This window comes from Pithys albifrons, chromosome 1 (genome assembly GCF_047495875.1).
Source record: "Pithys albifrons albifrons isolate INPA30051 chromosome 1, PitAlb_v1, whole genome shotgun sequence".
Lineage (NCBI taxonomy): Eukaryota > Metazoa > Chordata > Aves > Passeriformes > Thamnophilidae > Pithys > Pithys albifrons.
The window spans coordinates 68023518-68043051 of NC_092458.1; the positions used below are offsets into that span (position 1 = coordinate 68023518).

At 36.9% G+C, this 19534-nt stretch overlaps 1 protein-coding gene across 2 annotated transcripts in view; it reads left to right on the top strand.

Moving 5' to 3' along the window:
- Positions 1–18820, top strand: part of MIPEP (mitochondrial intermediate peptidase) — a 73987-nt gene extending 55167 nt beyond the window's left edge. For both annotated transcript variants that reach the window (XM_071553821.1, XM_071553830.1), the window contains 3 exons: positions 9569–9690; positions 10519–10592; positions 18569–18820. In XM_071553821.1, the coding sequence (XP_071409922.1) occupies positions 9569–9690; positions 10519–10592; positions 18569–18663 (291 nt within the window). In that variant the 3' untranslated portion in view covers positions 18664–18820. The remainder of the gene's footprint in view (positions 1–9568; positions 9691–10518; positions 10593–18568) is intronic.
- Positions 18821–19534: the final 714 nt, after the last annotated feature.

Here is a 19534-nt window from a genome sequence, read left to right on the forward strand (position 1 = left end):
CTCTTAAAAAGATGTAGTAAAATGGAAGAAGTTGTGGAAAGATAATAGGTTTGGAAACATGAACTATGAGTAAAGTTAAGGAAATTGAGTTTATATGGCTAGCAAAGAGAAAATGTTGTGGGCATGTATGAGAATGTTGTGGTGCAAACTTTTGTGAAAAAAATAATTGGAATTGAGACTGTGATTATTTGTTTCTTATTAATGAACAGATAGCAGGGGGGAAATAGTATAATTTATAGCAAATGCAATTATGATTAGTACCTAATCTTTTAAACTCTTTCCAATTTTTCCCCCTCATTTGTTGCAGAGGGAAGCAGACATCCAGTAGGTCTTGGATCTCTCTTATAGGCAGCTTTAAAGATACCACTGTTGTAGATCACAAAGACTTAAGTTTCATAGTAAAGGCAAAGAGCCTTCATCAAAGATTGCTATTCCACTTTTTCTCTATCTTCAGTTACTTGTAGAGGTACTGATGTAGCTCATATTCCACTTTTTTGAGTGTTTTGAAGAGAGATGAAGTCATATGTTATTTGTCAACCTCTTGAAGTTTGTGTAACCCCTTCAAGGTAATTTTCTACCTTGCCATGTAGAAACTGAAGTTGTTTACATGGAGTGCAAATCCCTGAATTAGTTTTCATATGAGCCTTCTAAATGTTTTACTATAAAATCAAGTTGAAGAGCCTGGGTCTGAGGAAAAGATTAATAAAGGAGTGCACAGTGAACGCTGTGGAAGTGATAGTTCTATAAATAATTAATAGCTAAAAGCCATTTCAAAAAGGTTGGTGCCCTGCTGAAGTCAGTATTAAAGTAGAGGCTGGGATTTCAAAAGCTCTTAAAGTCACCTTTCAGGGTTTGTTTAGGTTTCTGTCTTTGTGGGATTGAGTTCATTTTATGATAAAGAAAATGCTGATAGCAAATACTGTGAAGATTTGTTTTCTAGTGGTAACATGACACTATTCACTGGGCAGCTATCTACAGCAGTGAAGTGTTTACAGATATCATAAGATATGAAGCACTTTTAAGGAAATTCTTTTTGCAAGTGTTAGCCCCATGAAACTCAAACATACATTAGTGATAGTATTTATCATATTTACCCTGTAGTAGAGTGTTGCAAGGCACAGTGCAGGAAGTAGTTACATACATCTCCTGGTAACATTTTGGACATACTTAGATACATTAGATATATCCTTTTTTTCCCCCCTGGGTTTGCAGTACTGGAGCTATATTGATAGTGATAGATAGAACAGAACAGATCATTGCCATAAGTACAGGTTAGAGAGCCTGGAATTAAATGCAGGCTTTAAGTGCAGTGGGAGTTTGTCCTTTCTACAAGAAACTTGCAATCAAAACACAAAAGAACAGGAGAGAGGAACTATTACCACCCTTGTTTCACAGGAAGTGGAAGTCAAACTGAGAGGGGAAAAAAGGTAGTTTCTTTAAGTTCACAGTCAGCTTGTGGCAGATTCAGGATTGGAATCATGATCCCTTAAATACCTGTCTGGAATGGCTCTAGCAAAAATAGTAAATGAACATTACTGTAGAAGGGTAGTGATTTCATCTTCCAGTGTTGGTACAAATAATTTACATGATTAAGTTGTACTGGTAAATACATTTTGCAGTTACAACGTTGCCTAAGATATTTCTTGGGTTTTGTAAGAGCTTATCTTAAGCAGTATTCATGATGTTTATTTTAAAAGAATAGGTCTATACTTAAAATTAGATTTAACTCAAAAAGTAGAATAAAAACTTTAGGCTTTAGTGTGCGTGTGTGCCCAAAGTAAACAATGGTGATCTGATTCTACTTATCTCAGGCTTATGAATTTTTAAAGTTTAGGCAGTAATAGAAATCATGAATTTGTAATTGAAGAGGGGAGTGTTGCATGTGTATATGTGTGGAATTATATGTTACAACATGCAGGATTTGTTTGAAAATTGTTTGTTTCCGTATTTCCCATACTTTACTTTAAAGACTAGTTGTAAAATTTACAAGTAACACCATCTCTTAACTTGTCCAAATACGGTCAGTAAAAAGACACAATGAAGAATCAATTTTCATATTTCTGTGTCTTTTAATCCTGGTTTTCATGATAGTGAAGGAAAGCAAATCATACATATAGATTTTTGATGTCAATATTCTTTGTTATCTCTCAAGTCCCCCTTCCCTAGTCCCTTTGTGAGGAGAAGTGAGTAGAGAGTAAATAGTTTTAACTGATTTTGCTATAAGCAGCTCAAATTCATGAATAGTATATAAATGAAAATGAAATATTTTTATTTAAGCAATTCAAACACCATATGGTACATATCTAGAATCACCTAAGTGGTTAATTGCATGTTAAATTCCTTTCCTCTTTCTTAGTGTAAACAACTGGGAAAATATTTACATTCCCTGCCTTGCTAGATTTATTTATCATTTTATAATAAAAACACAGAAGTGTTATAAATTGAAATCTTAATCTCTTGCTTGACTCGCTTTCTAAAATGTCAGCGCAGTCTCTGGTTTGGTTTACTTTATGTTCTTTCCCACTCCTAACACAGAAATGCACGACACTGGGAAACTGGAGAGTATTGACGTTAAGCAAGTCAGAGGTGCAGCGCAAGATGTGGTTTCTTGAAATTAATTTTCTGTTATTCTAAACAAGATTAGAAACTGCAGGAAAGAAAGTGGCTCTTCATTGCATTTCATTATTATTGTGAAACTCCAGAAGGATGATGATGTAATTCTATAAAACTTAGAGGAATTCAGGTCAGAAATACACAATGTAAGCTGACCAAGCAAGCTGCTGCATACCTATGGAGACCGCTGTTTTTGCAAGCAGTGAGGGCTCTCACTTTTCCCCAGAGGTAGCTACTGGCACAAAAGTTCTGCAAACTCTGCATTCTACAGGTCATTAAGCCGTTTCTTCCAAGTGAGAATGAGTTGAGGACATCTTCAAAGCACTCTGTAAAGTTATGCAACAAACTAATACAACAAGGAAGAAGATTCTATTATTTGTTTCGTAACAAAAGAACAAATTCTTTAAGCTGCAAAAAGTATGAAAATCCTTGATTTGTTTCATAAAGTGAGTAGTTTAAACAGATACGCAGGAGTACAAATTCTGCTGTGTGACAATTTGGCTTTCCCAAAATAAGTGCATCCAGCAGCAGAGCTTGGCCTTTGGAGCCTGGCAGCCCTGGGTTTCTGCTTAGCAGTGCTGTGCTGCTCACTGCTGTTATTGTGTGGGGGCAAGGAGAGAGGAGCCTTACCAAAAAGCTTTGCAACTTGTCTCACTGCAGGCTGTTATTTTGGGAAAGGGAGCATAGGAGAGATTCAGAGAAGGGCATTTAATTAGATTAGCACACTAATTCTGGTGTCACTGTAATGAATGAATGAGAACTGGAATTTTCTGTGTGGGAGGACTGGAAATAGCTCAAATATCTTCCTTAAATTTGAGAAGAGTGATCTGGGAAAGAATATGAGCATGAAGAGCTTGATAATTCATAGTGGAGTCAAAGAAAAAAAGTAAGACCAGATCTCCTGGTTGTCAAATAACACTTTTTTGTTCATTTGATAAAAGCACCTTTCCCCTCTGATAATTTAAAATGATGCCTGTGCAGCTAGTACATCAGAACAGAAAACTTTCTAAGCTAAATGTGGCTCATCCCTCAGGTCTGTGCCCCACAGTAAATTCACCAGTTTTCTGTGCTGGTTCTTGCAGTTCTTTATGTTCCACCTCCAGCTCCTGCTGTATGAGTGGCTGACACAGTGCCAAGGAAACATTGCCTGTGCTAACTTCGAGTCTGCTTGTTTGCCTGCCAGAGTGGCGTTGTCCTGGATTTCCACAACCCTGATAAACCTTGGCCTCAGCAGAGGGAAATAGCCTTGACTGATTTCCATACTAATCGCTGTACTCTTTTGGCTCCAAGTAACCAGAGCCTGGAGCTTCTCATGACTCTCAGGAGCTTTCCACCCGTGCTGATAGCTAAATTCAGGGGCATTAGGAGCAATAATATCAAATTAGTGCCAGACACAGGAGTTCTCCACCCAGTAGCCCCTGAAGGAGATAAATTGGCTGCTCCTCCGTAGGGTTTCCTGCCAGAATAATAATTTAATTAAGAAGGGGGAGGGCACCAGATACCATCTCCATCAAATATTGTTCTTCATGGAAATAATTCAACAACTTGCTCACTGATGTAATTACTGTAGCACATGTTTTGTAATTAGAAGACTTAAATGACAAAAATACTTTCCTTAATTTAGTGTTGGTTCTTTTCAGGTTCTCACTTGTATTTTTTGTCTTCAGATGCAAAGCAAAATGGACATAAATACACTTTGAATACCTAAAGTCATGGCAAAAACTGTTGGAAGAGCATTTTGAAAAGTCCAAGCACTAGTCAAGAATTTTTGAAGAGGTTTTTTTTTTTCCATTCCAGAAGATGTAGTAGGATAGCAGGGTAGCACTGATTCCTGATGTAATTAGGGAAGCCCCATGGAACAATGTTTACCAGCACTCAAGCAAAAGTTAGTCTAGTATATATTGAGCTACCTATGGATTTTCTTTCAATTTTGTCTCTTTACCATCACATCTAAATTTTTCTATCAGATTATTTTTATGATAACTTCAACAGCTCTAAATTTAGAATTCAAATAGCTGAATCCTAAATTAATGTAGTCTTCCAAATAGTTTAGTTTAAGTGATCCTACCATTTTGATAAAATGAATGAAGTGACTTAACAGAAGTTGTAGTAAATTATTCAGATTTCTCCCAGAGCAGTAGTCATATCCTCTGAAAAGATAACAGGATAAATACTTCTGACCTCTACTATAAAGGAGGCCTATGTGCCTAGTTTGGGCAAGACACATAGTTTAAGGTAGCTAAAGTAAAATGAACTGAATCTTACCCTAAGAATGTATCCTACAAGGACTTTAAAAAAAATCTTGGTAAGATCTAAAAATACAAAAGGATCAGTGAGGTATTTTTGTTTGTTACATGTTGGGATGGAAAGCCATTGCACTTGTGATTTTGAGAATATTTCAGACATGGTTATGAGAAAAGACTGGTAATGGTGGTGGAAAGCACTCCTTCTTAATAACTTCAGTGGATCACTCACTCACACACCTTCATTTCATTCTATTGTGCTGGATAAAAAGCAGGCATGAACATGACCTGTGCATGGCATATTATCATAACCCATGGGCTATGCTGTAAAATGCACCGTTTTATAAACTGCTGGAATGGGTTCATGGAACTTTTAGAAGTAAGATATTACTCAGAGTCTTCATTAACTTTCTAGTTGCTTACCAAAATTATAACATTTAATAAGGACAGTGCCCTAGTTCTACATGTCTAGCCTTTACCCTGGCCAACAGGGATTTGATATGTCTTTTTTATTCTTTATTTTTAATGGAGAAGTTGCTCCTCATTGTAAATAACACAAGAAATCAAGTAACTTTTCATCTATAGCTGAATTTATTAAAATGGAGAAATAGATTTTATGCTAAAAGGTCAACCATTTAGTTTTAAGTACATTTACAGTGATGTTTGCTCTTTTTAGTAATTGTAGAACTTATTAAAGGAACAGTAGTTATATATTCTTAAGTTTTTTGAACATTTTATTGCCTAGGTTGTAATCTTACCTGTATGAAGTACAAAGAGAGGAAGAGGTGTTTTAAGGTGGGCAGATAGCTCCTTGTGAATTAGGGTAGAGGATGGGTGTTTCAATGTTGAAATATTTTTTTATAGGTAGCTAAGTCCAATCTTGAAAAGTTAGTTGTTAGGACAGCATGAGATCAGAAAATGTACGTGAGTAATGTAATAGATACTGGGTAATAGTGAAATACTGAAGATTGGGAGTCCCTGATCAAAACTTTGTGTGAGGAGTGGGACAAAAGTAATGACAGGAAATGATGACATGCTAGAGTTATTCATGCTCTAGACTGGGGAAAGTCTGTACTGGTTAAAAAAAGTGAAATCAGATATGGGCTTCAAACTTTAGTAGGGAATAGCAGTGTTTGTTACCAGATTTCCTTCACTGTGGTTTGCAGTAGGAAAGCAGTCATAGTTGCTGTATGTCTTGAAGAATGCTTGTCATCTTTTATAACTTGAGCTATCTAAAAGTATGTTCCTTAATAATCTGTTGCCTAAAATCAAAGAAATAATTATCTGGACAATGTTAGTATATAAAGGTGAAAAACCAGTAAGACATCTTAGGTGCATGAAGATGGCATATGCACGCATACGCACACCCCCCCCCCCCCCCCGTTTTACGAACTTACAGTATCATCTAATTATAATATCTAAATATTATCACCTCATGGAGATACACCCAGCCTGAAAATTGTCTGTCCCCCAGGTCCTTCCACAGCCATGCCTCCCAGATTTGAGCTGGTGGAATCAAGACCCCATATCTTCCTCCCACATAAGTCTTCAACTCTGTGTGTCCTGCTTGGACCATTTTCAACGATTCTGGGCCTTCTTTGGTAGTTTAGACTTTCTTATATCAAGAGAGTCTTGTGCCTGTTATGTCTTATTCTGAGAACATTTTATACAGATAAAATGTTCTTTACCTTGCTACAATCTTTGTCAGTTGGAATCCTTGATAAGGGACAGTAAACAACTATTCAGGAATCTAATACAAAGGTACTTAGCTAAAGTGCTACTAAAAGTGCTAAAAGAGTTATACTTAAAATCTATATAACCTAGATTTTAAGGCATCATTCCAATGAAGAAATTGAGCCATCTATAGCTTACCTATCTTAAGGTGGATTGAGTCATCCTCCATTTTTGTTTCTTTTTTTGCATATTGTCCTGTTCTGAATCAATTTTCAAGATCTCAACTTCATCATGTTTGAAAGCCTCCCCAAATGCAGGGAGTGAGGTGAACAGTATCTTCCTTTGGTCTTTCTATATACTTTCCTTTTCTCTTTTGAAAGAAAACAACGTGAAGTTTGTTAGTAAAGCTTAGTAGCAAAGACAGGGTTAAACAAATTTGAACAGAGGGTATGGAGACCTGGTTTAGGTGCAGACTCTGAAATCAAGCTTTTGGTCCTGGACCGGTTGCTGCAAAGTTCTTCTTTTCTCCTTGCTTACTTGTGGTACAGAGTTTCAAGAAACCCAATGAATGGAATAGTTGATCAACCTGGAAGAGCAGATGAGCTGGTTTAGGTGCAAACCTTGAAATGCAAGAGCATTTGATGTGAACAAGAGCATTAGATTACATACAATGTGATCTAAGCTGCTGAGGAAGACATACTGTCCCAGTTACAGCTTGTGCGATGTGTCAAAAGAATTCTCTTCTGATGGGAGAGGTAGAAATAGTCTTCCCTATGTCAAACTCATAGAAATTATTTTTGTAGCGTAAAAACATTTCTGAATATGTGAAACTAATTGATCAGTAAAGCTTTCCGCATTCTTGAGAGAGAGTTGAAACTTCTAGTCATAACTTTGCAAACTTAACTATACAGTAAAATAAACTAACTTGTTTTCCTGCTCAGTCTTCTAAAAATATAGACTCTCTGATCTGTTTCATAATGTGCTTTTAGTGTAGTGATTATGGTTATAATTAAGGGACTAGTTAGAAAATCCATAGCTATGAAGTACAAACACAGCAACCTTTCAGAGCAAACCGGAGAATCTCTATCCAAACTGAATGTTTTTACATACTGCATTGCAATGAGATATGGCACAGTTGATGCTTAACTCAAAGCAAAGAAAAAAAGGTAATAATTTTGAAGTCTTTGCACTATGCATCAAGACCCACAGGAAAATTGAAGGACCTTTATTCATTTCATTTAACCTTGTCACTCCTGTTTTAAACTAGTTGTGTAAATCATCAGTACAGGCTTGATTGCTCACCCATGGCAAATTCCATCCATTTCGGACACCCATCTTAGGGTGGAGATAACCATCTTGTTAAAAGTAGTTTTTGGATGGTTGAATTGTAGCTGACTTTGGGAACTTTATTTGTAGGTGTCGCTCAGAAAAGGGAGCCAGCAACTTGTTTCTCATCATCTGTTCACAGTAATCTATAGTAATTATAAAGTGCTGTTTAATACCTTTTAAGGAAAAAAAGACTGATTAAAAGCCAAATACTTTCTTTTTCCACCCTCTCAGTTGGTCCCTTTTTTAGCATACACATAGATCTTTTTGCCTAAGGGAGGATAAGATGATGACCAGCACTTTCTTGAATAAAGAAGCATAGTTTATTTCAGCTGTTAAAAATCAAGAGTTTGTTAATTACAGTGTGATAAAAAAATCACAGTCAAAGATAAATGGCTCTGGAAAATTGCTAATGCCCTTTCACTTTTTTGTTTGGCTTCATCAGAATTTCAGCTGTTGACTGTAGGATAAGCACAAGCATCTCACAGCCCATGGATTTAAATGTAAAACATCTGTTACGCTACTTTATTGTTTATCTTTTGGTTCCTCCTTGAAACTTTGTTTTTTATAATATCTACAAAAATCTTAACAACCATCATATCACAAGAATGTTAAAAGCTTTGACTTTGTCTCCTCTTTGGTTTCCTCACAGCTGACAGGGCAGAGTAAGTTTCATACTTCTTCATTTACACAATCATCCATTCTCCTTTTGAAAAATATGTCCTAATCTGTCAGGAAACAACATCTTTTCAGCCTTTTCACATCACACCAGAGAAGTGATGAAATCTGGAGGTGAGCATCTGGAGATGCTGAGACTTTAGACAGAGCCCTGAGAAATCTCATCAAAGATTTGCTTTGAGCGAGGGTTGGACCAGAAGACTTTTGTAGGTCTGTCACAATTTAAATTATTCTGTTAAAGTCAGGGAAATAAAGAAATAAAAGGTATTTTCATTTCTGTGAAAGTAAGGCTCATACTTCTGGGGTTTTTTTTGCTAAGAAAACATAAGTAAACAGTCAACAGCAAGTAACATTAAAAAAAGAAGTCTGCTGTCACTGGAATGAGTCATAAAGCCAAGTAACAATACATAAATCAAAACAGTGTAATTGCAGATTATAATCTTGTACACATATATATATATATATGCATTTAAAAATGTGCAAACAAATCTGTGAATGGTGGTATTGTGTGTGGATGTAATTTGTCTACCTCTGAGATTTTTGGCACATGGAACGCTGTACTTTTTGCAGTATTAAATGCAAGTCCCTATTACCATTTTGTTGGTGACAGAAATTTATACCAAGTTTGACACTGTACTTACCCAGATGGGAAATTATAAAATATGATGTTACTTATAGTAAGATAATTGTGGTTTTCTTTCAAGACTAGTAGAACAACACAGCTATTATCAAATACCAATAATTTTTTTTACTGCTTGGTTTTCTCCCCTTCTGCCTGTTTATGTATAATTTCAATCATGATGATCAGTGTATTGGATATACATTATTTAAGCTGAAAAATGCTTCTTATGATAAAGGATTGTTCATTCTAAAATTTCTGGTCATTGTTTTTTTTTCTTTTTTTTCTGTAATTGTTTGTAATTTATAATCACAGATAATATCAGCTGTCTTCCATCATACATAAGAAAATGCTGAACAATTTAAAGAATTTAAAAGATAACTTCTGGGTTTTGGTTTTTTGTTTCTTCTTACAGGCTTGGCAGCTGCGATTCAGTCATCTCGTGGGCTACGGTGCCAAATATTACTCCTACCTCATGTCTAGGGCTGTTGCGTCCATGGTGTGGAAACAGTGTTTTGCTCAGAACCCATTTGATAGGTAAAAACAGAGAAAACGTCAAGTAGAATGAAATGTCACACTGGTTGGAACTTCTGCTAAACGTGAAACAAATGGGGTCATATACATTGATGGGCTTTTTTGATGAAAATTACTTTTTAGCATTTATTTTAAGAGGATTAGAAAACAGAAAATAAGCATGGGCGTGCATATGTGTGTGTGTGTGTGTATATATATACACATATATATATGTAAATAAAATGTTTACACTTTGGGACATGTTCTTTGGTGCACAAAAATTCACATTGATGTTTTAAAATACAGGTGTGTCCGTTTGGAGGCACTGAAATCCCTATTAAGGTGTAATGAGAGAGGTGGAATTTCATAGATGCCTAATTACTTGTAATTTTCTATTGAAATCAAAGCAACTGTGGGTATTAAACAAGCTTCATGTCACCAACTTCAGAGCTAAGTATAGCTGTCCTACTAATTTTGTTTTGTGAAATTAAAAAAGAAAATTGCGAGATCACAAATCTTAAGGGTTCTTATACCTTTGGTGAATGCTCAGAACATTGTAACAGAGCAACCTTTCCCCTTGGAGCAATGAAGGCTGAAATGTTGTTCATAAATTAACCTTTACAGACACCAGCACATGCTCATATGTATAAAATTTGTCTAGTTCAGTTACTCAAAGTATGATTTTAAATATAATTTGAATTTGAGGAGTCAACATGGAATCTGTCATTGTTTCAGGGTCGAAAATTTCATTTGGTCTCTGTCTCTGAGCTCTGTAGAGATCCTAGAAGCAAATCTGACTGAAAGCTGGGCCAGTTGTGTTTGCAGGTGGCTCTAACATCTGTGTTTCTCCAGGGCAATGGGTGAGCGTTACCGTAGAGAGATGCTGGCACACGGCGGTGGAAAAGAGCCCATACTGATGGTTCAAGGTAGGAAATAAATTAGAACCCTTGCCTGAGGAAGAAATAATTTAACTACATTTCCCAACTTAGTCTTTTCAGTTTAATTATGATTTTTATTGGGTTTGTGAAAGAAAAATTGTTATTTTATTTAGTAAAGTGGACTGGTCATCAACTTTATATCATGGTCAGTAGAACTCCTTGTGGTACATGAAATACACACAGGTAGTCAAGGTGACGTGAAGATTTGTATTGCCAGGTTATATAAAGAATTCAGAATATGAGTGTCACATACTTGAAGGAAGATAAATTACACCATTTTTGGATACAATAAATTAGTAACTTTTCCATATGTGGAAGTCATAATATCTCTGGTTATTTTGTATAGACAAAACTGAACTTGTTTTGGCCACATCATTTTAGGATCATCAAAATATCTTTGGTTGTATTAGTACTTCGAGTAGACATTCTCATGAAACGGAGGTCTCAAGACTAATAAAAAAACATAGTTCCTTATTCCTCTCACTACCACATTTACCTTTTGAATCTGGAAAATAACTTTTAAAAATCACTCCTACCAATAGCAAGAAACCTGTATTTCATACATTAAAAATTAATGCCAGGAGAATGAGGCAAGTTTGAGAAAATGCTGACTTTATGTCAGATCTACCAGTGTGATCAAGATAAAGACTTTCCTCTGTAATGTTGCAGAATTCAACCATTTTTGCATTACTGTCACTGTTCTAACATGAGCACTTGCTAAGTGCTTCATCTAATGACACATCTTTCAATTTTTTTCTGAAATTCTTAATATTAAAGATGAACATGAGTTCATTTGCCTCTATTCACTCCACTCCAGTAGACCGGAGCTTGTGGGACTTTTTTTCTGCAGATAAGGAAAACAGTAGTAATGTGTCTGTACTTCATCATGAAATTGGCACAGTTTAATAACTAGAACATTCCAGTTCTCTGACCCATCTGCTTATATTTGAGGCGATAATCTCTGCTCTCTTTCGACTTATATATTACAAAATGATATATTCTTTAGATTTGTCTGTTTATATGTCTAATCTACAGGATTGCTTTTCATTCAGCATGACTTTACAAACTTGCTTTTCTTTCCGGTTCTTGAAGAGTCTGTGTTTGTAACCTTGAAAAAGTGTAGCCCAAAACTGTGGATTAAGTAGTTTCAAGACAGGAATGTACACCTTTACATGTATATCTAATTCTTATATTGTAAGTCACATGGTAGAGAAAGAGAAAATGTTTTTAAACATTTTATGTTTAAACATAAAATGTTTAAACATTTTTAAACATTTTAAACATTTTATGTTTAAAAACCCGGTGCGCCTGCTGGGGTGTTTGCTGACATGTAATAGGAGAACCAGAGAGCAGAGACTCCTCTGTATCAGCATTAGCACAAGTAATACTGATGGTAAGAGCACAGACTGGGAGTAAAAAAAAATGGCAGAAGTTTTCAAGATGTTTTAACAGAATTAAAAAATCAGAATAATTGAGATTGGAAATGACCCCTGGGCCAATCCACCTGCTAAAGTAGGGTCCTTAAGAGCTGTGTGTCCGGGACCATGTCCAGATGGCTTCTGAAGATCTCCAAGGAGTGAGACAGCCTCTCTGGGCAACTTTGCTACTGCTTGCTCATCCTCACAGGGGAAAACGGTGTTTCCTGATGCTAAGAGGTAATCCTTGTATTTCACTTTATGCTCCTTGCCTCTGTCCTGTCAGTGGGCACCACTGAGAAGAGCCTGGCTCTGTGATCTTTGCATCCTCCCTTTAGGAATTGATATCTCTGAGCTGTCTCATCTCCAGGCTACACAGTCTCATCTCTTTCAGCCTTTTCTCATAGGAGAGATGCTCCAGGCCCACAGTCATCTCAGTGAGACTTTGTTGATTCTCTCCCATCTGTGGGTGTCTCTTGTACTGGGGAGCCCAGCACTGGGCACAGCACTCCAGTCACAGCCTCACCAGTGCTGAGTGGAAGGATCACCTCCCTCAGCCTGCTGGCAGTGCTCTTCGTAGTGCATCCAGGATGCCATTGTGACAAGGGCCCATTGCTGGCTTGTGTTCAGCTTGGTGTCCACCAGGAACCCCAGGACCTTTCTGCAACGCTGCTTTCTTGCTGGGTATCCTCCAGCATAATCTGGTGCCTGGGCTTGTTCCTCCCCAGGTGCAGGACCCCATCATCCAAACCATTAATGATGTTAAACAGGACTGGACCCAGTACTGATCCCTGGAGTACACTACTGGTCACTGGCCTCCAACCAGTCTTTGTACCACTGATCACCTCCCTCTGAGCCCTGCCATTCAGCCAGGTTTTTAGTCCAGCTCCCTGTCTGCTCCTCCAGCCCATACATTGACAGCTTCTCAGTGAGGATCTTATGGGACACAGTGTCAAAAGCCTCACTGAAGTCCAAGCAGATGATGATATGCACTGCTCTCCCCTCAACTGGCTACCAGGCTAGTTGTTTCATTATGTAGGTTATAAAGTTAGTTAAGCATGACTTGCCCTTGATGAATCCGTGGTGACTGTTCCTAATGACTTTTTTTGTTGTTCATGAGCCTGAAAATTGTTTCCAGAATTAGCCGGTTCACCACCTTCCTAGGGACTGACTGGCCTGTAGTTCCCTGGGTTCTCCTTCTTGCCCTTCCTGAAGACAGGAGGGACATTTGCTTTTTTTCCAGTCTTTTTGTACTTCTGTTATAGCAGGTTACTGAGAGTCACCTTGCAATGCCATGTGCCAGCTCCCTTAGCACTCATGGGTATATCCCATCAGGGACTGTGGGCTTGCTGGTGTCCAGTTTTCGTAGGTGTTCCATGATCTGATCCTCTTCCATCAAGGCTACATCTTCTGTGCTTCAGATTATCTCCCTGGCCACTTTTGTATTCTGAATTTCACTTTGCTAGTCCGTGTTTCTTTAAACAGGAATCTTAAAAGATATTCAAGATCATAAAAATAATCAGAATTCATCAGCAGGTTACTTGTCCATGCATATTGTGATGTTCATTTGTACACAGTGCAAAACTTAACAACCAATGGCTCCCTGAAGAATGGAATCAGGATGACTCAGGTGTTTTGGCAAGATAATTTCATTGCTGGTTTGGGATTATTTGAGGCTAAATCATAGAATGCACCTGATGGAAAACTTACTATATATTTATACTTAATTGCTCTGTATTTATTACAAACATTAAGAATTTAAGGAGAAAAGTAAGAATAATTAGTTGTTCCTTAATTTGTTTAGGTTCAATCAGCTTCTCTTGCTTCTTTTTTTGTTGTTTTCATTACAGATGTTCCAGAATACTTGCTTTCCATCTCCTGTTGGTTTCCATCAGTTGCAAAACTGTGCTCCCATAGGAAATGACAAAACAGATACCTGATTAAAGACAGATTCCATCAAACTGTAAAGTTTCTCAGGGAAGCAGTCCAGATTCTGTGCTCACTAGTGCCACATTTCAAAGCCCTAAAGTTCTATGAGTTGTTATTTCAGGCATTTTTTTATATATAGAAATGTGCTTGCACATGTCTGACTTGAATGCACATATGCAGCCTCACCCTCGAAGTGCTTCCGTATCTCATTGTTGAAGTTACCCATGTTCATTGAGTGTTTGATAACAGGTAACTTCATGAGCACATTTCATTTGTACAGTTTCTTTGTTATGATTTTCATCTCAGAAGCTGTCTATTGTCTTTCTTTTGTGTTTGGATATGACCCTAGCTTTTCATCTTTCTCTGACATGATTCCATAGATGTACTGATTAGGAAAGATAAAGGATCTGACCTGCCATCCAGTGGAGTTACTGGAAAGGTTCCTGTTTGGACTAGTCTTTAATTAGGAAACACAATATACTTTTTTGTTGTTGTTTGGATTTGATTCTCTTGGCATTTGTTTTCATTTAAAAATAACAAAAAGCCATAAAGGTTTTATGAAACCTTTTTAAACATAAAGTGACCCCATTTATCTTACGCTTTTGATAATCACTAAAATACAGAAGTAGTCATAAATATGGATAGCAGGAGCGATTAAAAAAATTTGCCTTAGAGAGGAAATACAGTTTGAGAAGACTCCTCTGATGATTCCTCTGTCATTTTGTGTTGACCATGTGACTTTTGTAGATTTTCTCCTTCCTACGAGGACATGGCACTAGTGATTCCAAATTCCTTTAAAGTTATGTATCTCAGGTGTCCCTTCCAGGTCCAGTTGTGTGCTGGTTTCAGGTCTGAACAAGATTCAGGTGTGCATCATCCCTCCCTCTCTCCCTTGGCACTCCCTGACTGGAAAGAAACCCAGGTGCACAGGAGAAAGGGAATTGTAGTGTGAAAAGACTGGGTTGGATGTTTGGGAAGCGAGAGCATGAACCATATCCTGGAGTGCACTTCTTCTCAGTTTTGACACAGTCACATTGCCCTTTGGGTTTCTGAAGAAGTCCTCATGCAAACTACATGTGAAATTGTGTTCTTGATTTGTTAATGCCCTATTATATTGCAGACAGTCATACCCAGCTGTGTGCCTACATGGTAACCAAACCAACTGACTGTGTAAATAAACACACGTTTGCTGCAATGCAGTTTGAAAATTTGTTTTTCCATGCCTCAAATTGTATTTCATGGAATAATTATGGTTTGAAGAGGCTGAAAAAATATTCAGATGATGATTCTACCTCTCTTTGAAAGTGTAAGAAATATGCATAAATCCTAAAAGGTGATGTGAATGGCAACATATATTAAGTCAAACTACACGGACCCAAAATAATTAGTGTTCCAAAGGGGCAGAGGCCAAATTCTGCCACAGGCTTTATTCTTCTCTCAATTTGCAGTGATTGTAGGTTATAGTAACCATCTCTCAAAAGGGTGTGGTTAACCACAGTGCTGTAATGTGAAAGAAAACTTCAAAGCAGAGAAGATAAGCTATGCAGTTGCCTTAGGCTTGGGAGAGACAGAGCTGAAATAGGAGTGGGGCTGAACGTATTAAAATACACTCCTAAATTTTAAAACTGCAACCATCAGACCTTGTGGACATCTTACTAAATCATGTAGACTGAAGTGCTGAGTACTTACAACATATCAAAGCTGATTTTGCTTTGATATATTTTAATGGAGTTTAAAGGGAGACATGGACATTCTTTAACACATCTGGGTAGACTAAGAGGTTAAAACACAGTGTCTGTGTCTTTTGGAGTTGTCTACTCTAAAATCTGTAGTTATTTATTTCATAAGGGCATCATCATTTCACTACAGTAGGAGTTCTTCAGCAATGACCTCAATTACTCTTCATCCTATTCTTTCAAAAGCAAAGTTTGCTGTTGTCTGCTTTTGATATCAGTGATGGGAAAACAGGAATGCAGCAGACCACTAATGCAAAAAATCTGAAATCTGGTTTTGTTATCAAAAATTGGAACTACTGGGTAGGAGATCATTTAACATAACTATTGCCAGAATGATTTTGAAATGTCCTACATATTTAAAACAGACCATGTGAAGTCTAAATAAATACAGTTTGTGACAAGTTTAGAGGGAGATTTGGTAAGACTGTGTTCAGCTGCACTAAAATTCATGCAAGTGTACTGTAGTGTAGTTAATGATATTTCATTTATTTTTTTGTAATATCCAGTCTTGGAATGCTTTTGTTATGATTTTCCATTTTTATGTAAGAGCGAAATTAAGTCTACTTGAAGATAATCCCAGTTTCAGTTTCTGCTCTTCCACTTAACCATTTACTGTTAGCTCTTCTTCTGCAATGTATTGATAATTAGCAGAATAATTTTTAGTATGTCAAAGAATTGGCTAAACATCATCCAGCCTGTGTTTTTTTATAAAGTCGGTATTGGAAGGGAATATGTGTATTGTGGGGCTTGGGGAGTGGTGGTTATGTCTATTTGTGGCCATCTTTATATACTGTCTATGCAGCATTATAGTCATCTCTCCATTTTGATATCTGATGAAAAAAGGCATATTGTTTATAGAATAATTGTTCTTTTATAAAGCCACATCTTAAAAGTCTGATGGAAGGAATAATTTCACCAACTTGAGATTTTATACCTGAGCTAGTCATCCAGGTTTCCTTTCTAAGCTAGAGGGAAAAGTTCTTCATAGGCACAACCCATCATAAAGTAGACGTCTGAAAAAGATCAGATGAGTGGCACCCATGAAGGTCTTACTACTCTTCAGTCTCAAGAAACAGAGCTGGTTAGTTTGGATGTAAATGTCTGAGGCAAAATGAGGGCAGAAAAGGCAGAACAAGTTGCACTGCAGGGACTGGACTGCTCCAGCTGAGTCTAAGACAAAGCTTCAGTAGTCATGCATGACAGTACTTGTTCAGGTGGGCTGCCATCCATGTCATCTTACTATGGCATTCTCTCCACTTCTGTGAAAACTGCAGGAAAATGTGAGTTTGAACTGGAATTTTTCCAAGGCTGTTAAGAGAGCAAATATGCATGTCCCCCAGCCAGCCCACTGGAACCTGAGAGAGGGAGTCTGCAAGAGGCTGTGGCTCTCTGGGGAGATCAGATTAGTGGCTGGGTATCTGTACACATCTGTTTCTCAGCCCAGCACATAGCAAGTCATTTTTCATTGTGAACTACAAGTAATTCCACAGCAATTTTTCTAACATTAGAGTAGATGACAAGTTTAGCAAGTATTTGGAAATACTCTGTTCTCTTTCATTTCGAAAATAGCTTGATGCAAACTTCATTTAACAGCATTTCAGTCAACCTATATATAGTATGAGATTTATTTTCATTTTAGTGCTCAGCATTAATCTAGTGGGTCATGGCAGTTAGTGTTGACACTTGTAACACGTGTTTAAATCAGATTGAAATGGAATTCTGTAAGGTCTTAGCAAGAAAACTGTTTTTGGTTCCTCACACAAATGTACTTTGAGCTGATCTGTTTCCTGATGGGTTTTGAGTCATTGTGTTTTAGTAAAAGATTACGGTCTTTCAGCAGCACGCAATTATAATTTTCACCAAAAGCAAATATTGTTGAGGATGTGAAAGAATATAAAATTATGTTCAGTAGGTGCACTGATCAGAAAGGTTATATTTACATTGGCAGTTGTCAGAACAGATCGCTTCAAAGAAACACAAAGATTAAATTTTACATTATTTGGCAGCTGTACGGTTGTTTTTTTTTTCTGGTACAAGTTAGGCAGTAGATTTCCATATATAATCTTGAAAATGTTAATAACAGTGAAAAGACCAACATTATGTAATGTTAAGTACAAAGAAACATCTGAAAATAATTTAAAGGATATATTCTCATACTTTCCAAAAACTGGGATTCTGGGGAGGGCGGTGTGAGACTTTTAGCTGCTCCAATTACAGAATTACCTGAAAAAGTACTTGAGCATGATTCTTCACTACTGATTTCCCTGTCTGTTATCCTGTATCCAAATGCTACAGCTAACAGAGACAATATTTAAAATTCTTATTAAAAGGTAAGTCCTGGTACTGTAAGAAAGCAAAACTAAAATTTGCGGTGTACTGAAAATGCTTTTGTTAGAGTATGTTTCATGCCTTGTCAAAAATTTCAGAGGTATTTGTACTTGGAATACTAAATTAAATGCTCCTTAGATGTGTAACACTGAGGAAATAATTCCTTTTTCTAGCTCAGTCAGAGTTGAGACTTATCAGATAAGGATTTATATAGCTACTCAATCACTAATTTATTCCAGTCATTTGGAAATGACTGAGTCTGTGGTTACATAGCTTTAAAATGGATATAATTTCCTGCTTAAGCAAGATTGTAATGATATAAATCAGTTAACAATCTTGAAACCTGTCAATTCTGTGATAATGTGTAATAGGTAGCTTGAAGAAATTAAATAATCCCTATGCACTATAATTGCACTTATTTCTTGACAAAGAAACATGATACCCGTTTCTGTCATATAGTCACATTAAAAGTTAGTTAGCAGTAAGTGTTATTATTGACAAAGCTATCTGGGTCATAGTATTTTTGTGAAGAGTCTGCTGTCTTGCTTTTTTGCAGGTATGCTTCAGAAATCACCTTCAGTGGAAGATTTTGTGGATGCCCTTGTTTCAGACTTAGACCATGACTTCGAAACGTTTATCATGGACTCATAAAAATGTTCAGCAGAACTGAATTCTTTTGCAGAAGACTGTTAAGTCTTCATAATTGTGGATAAAATATTGTTGTGACTGGTTTTGCGTTTTGGTGAACACTTGTAAAAGTTTGATTGTTCGTGTTGTTGGAACAGTAATAAATATTTTCATTGAATCACCTGGTTTCATTTATGATGATGATGGTTTTCCATTGCATAGGAGCGTAAGCATGGAATTTGAGAGAACAAATCCTCTAGCATGTACTGTTAGAAAATTTGATCTTGTTGGAACATGTGAGTATTCGGAATTGAACTCATCTTCAGGGTGAAGTGGAGTTGTATGAATGGTCTTTTACTACACACACTGATCCAGTATTAGGGCTTACCTGTTGAGTGTCATGACCCAGAACTAGTCACATGGTTCTTTCTCACCTGCTCATGGATTTTCTTTAACCTCGCTTAACTGTGTTCCTTGAAGGAGTTTGCATTGCAGAAAAGCAAACTGTGTTTGTCTCAGAGGTGAAACTGGAGAGAAAGATGAAGTGGAAAACTATAAACTGTACTTGAGATAGGAAACAAAAAGATGGGAGAGAAAAACCTGTAGCCATACAGCTCTGCAGTGGAAAATGTTAGGGTGAGGAGAAAGGAGATATATTGCCACACATAAGAGAGACAAAGGTGTAAAACAGGTACCTGTCTTGGGTTGAGCCACAGATGTTTCCTAGTGAAGGATAACATGTAAGGTAGCCATGCTTTTATGGTTGTGTTGATCCATTGGGTGCATATCTGGCCATTTTTTTAAGTAAAAATAGTATGGTTAGGGGAGGAATGGAATTAACAATGTGCCATAAAACTGATCTTGCTATTGAATTAGTAGTTTTAAAATAGCCATC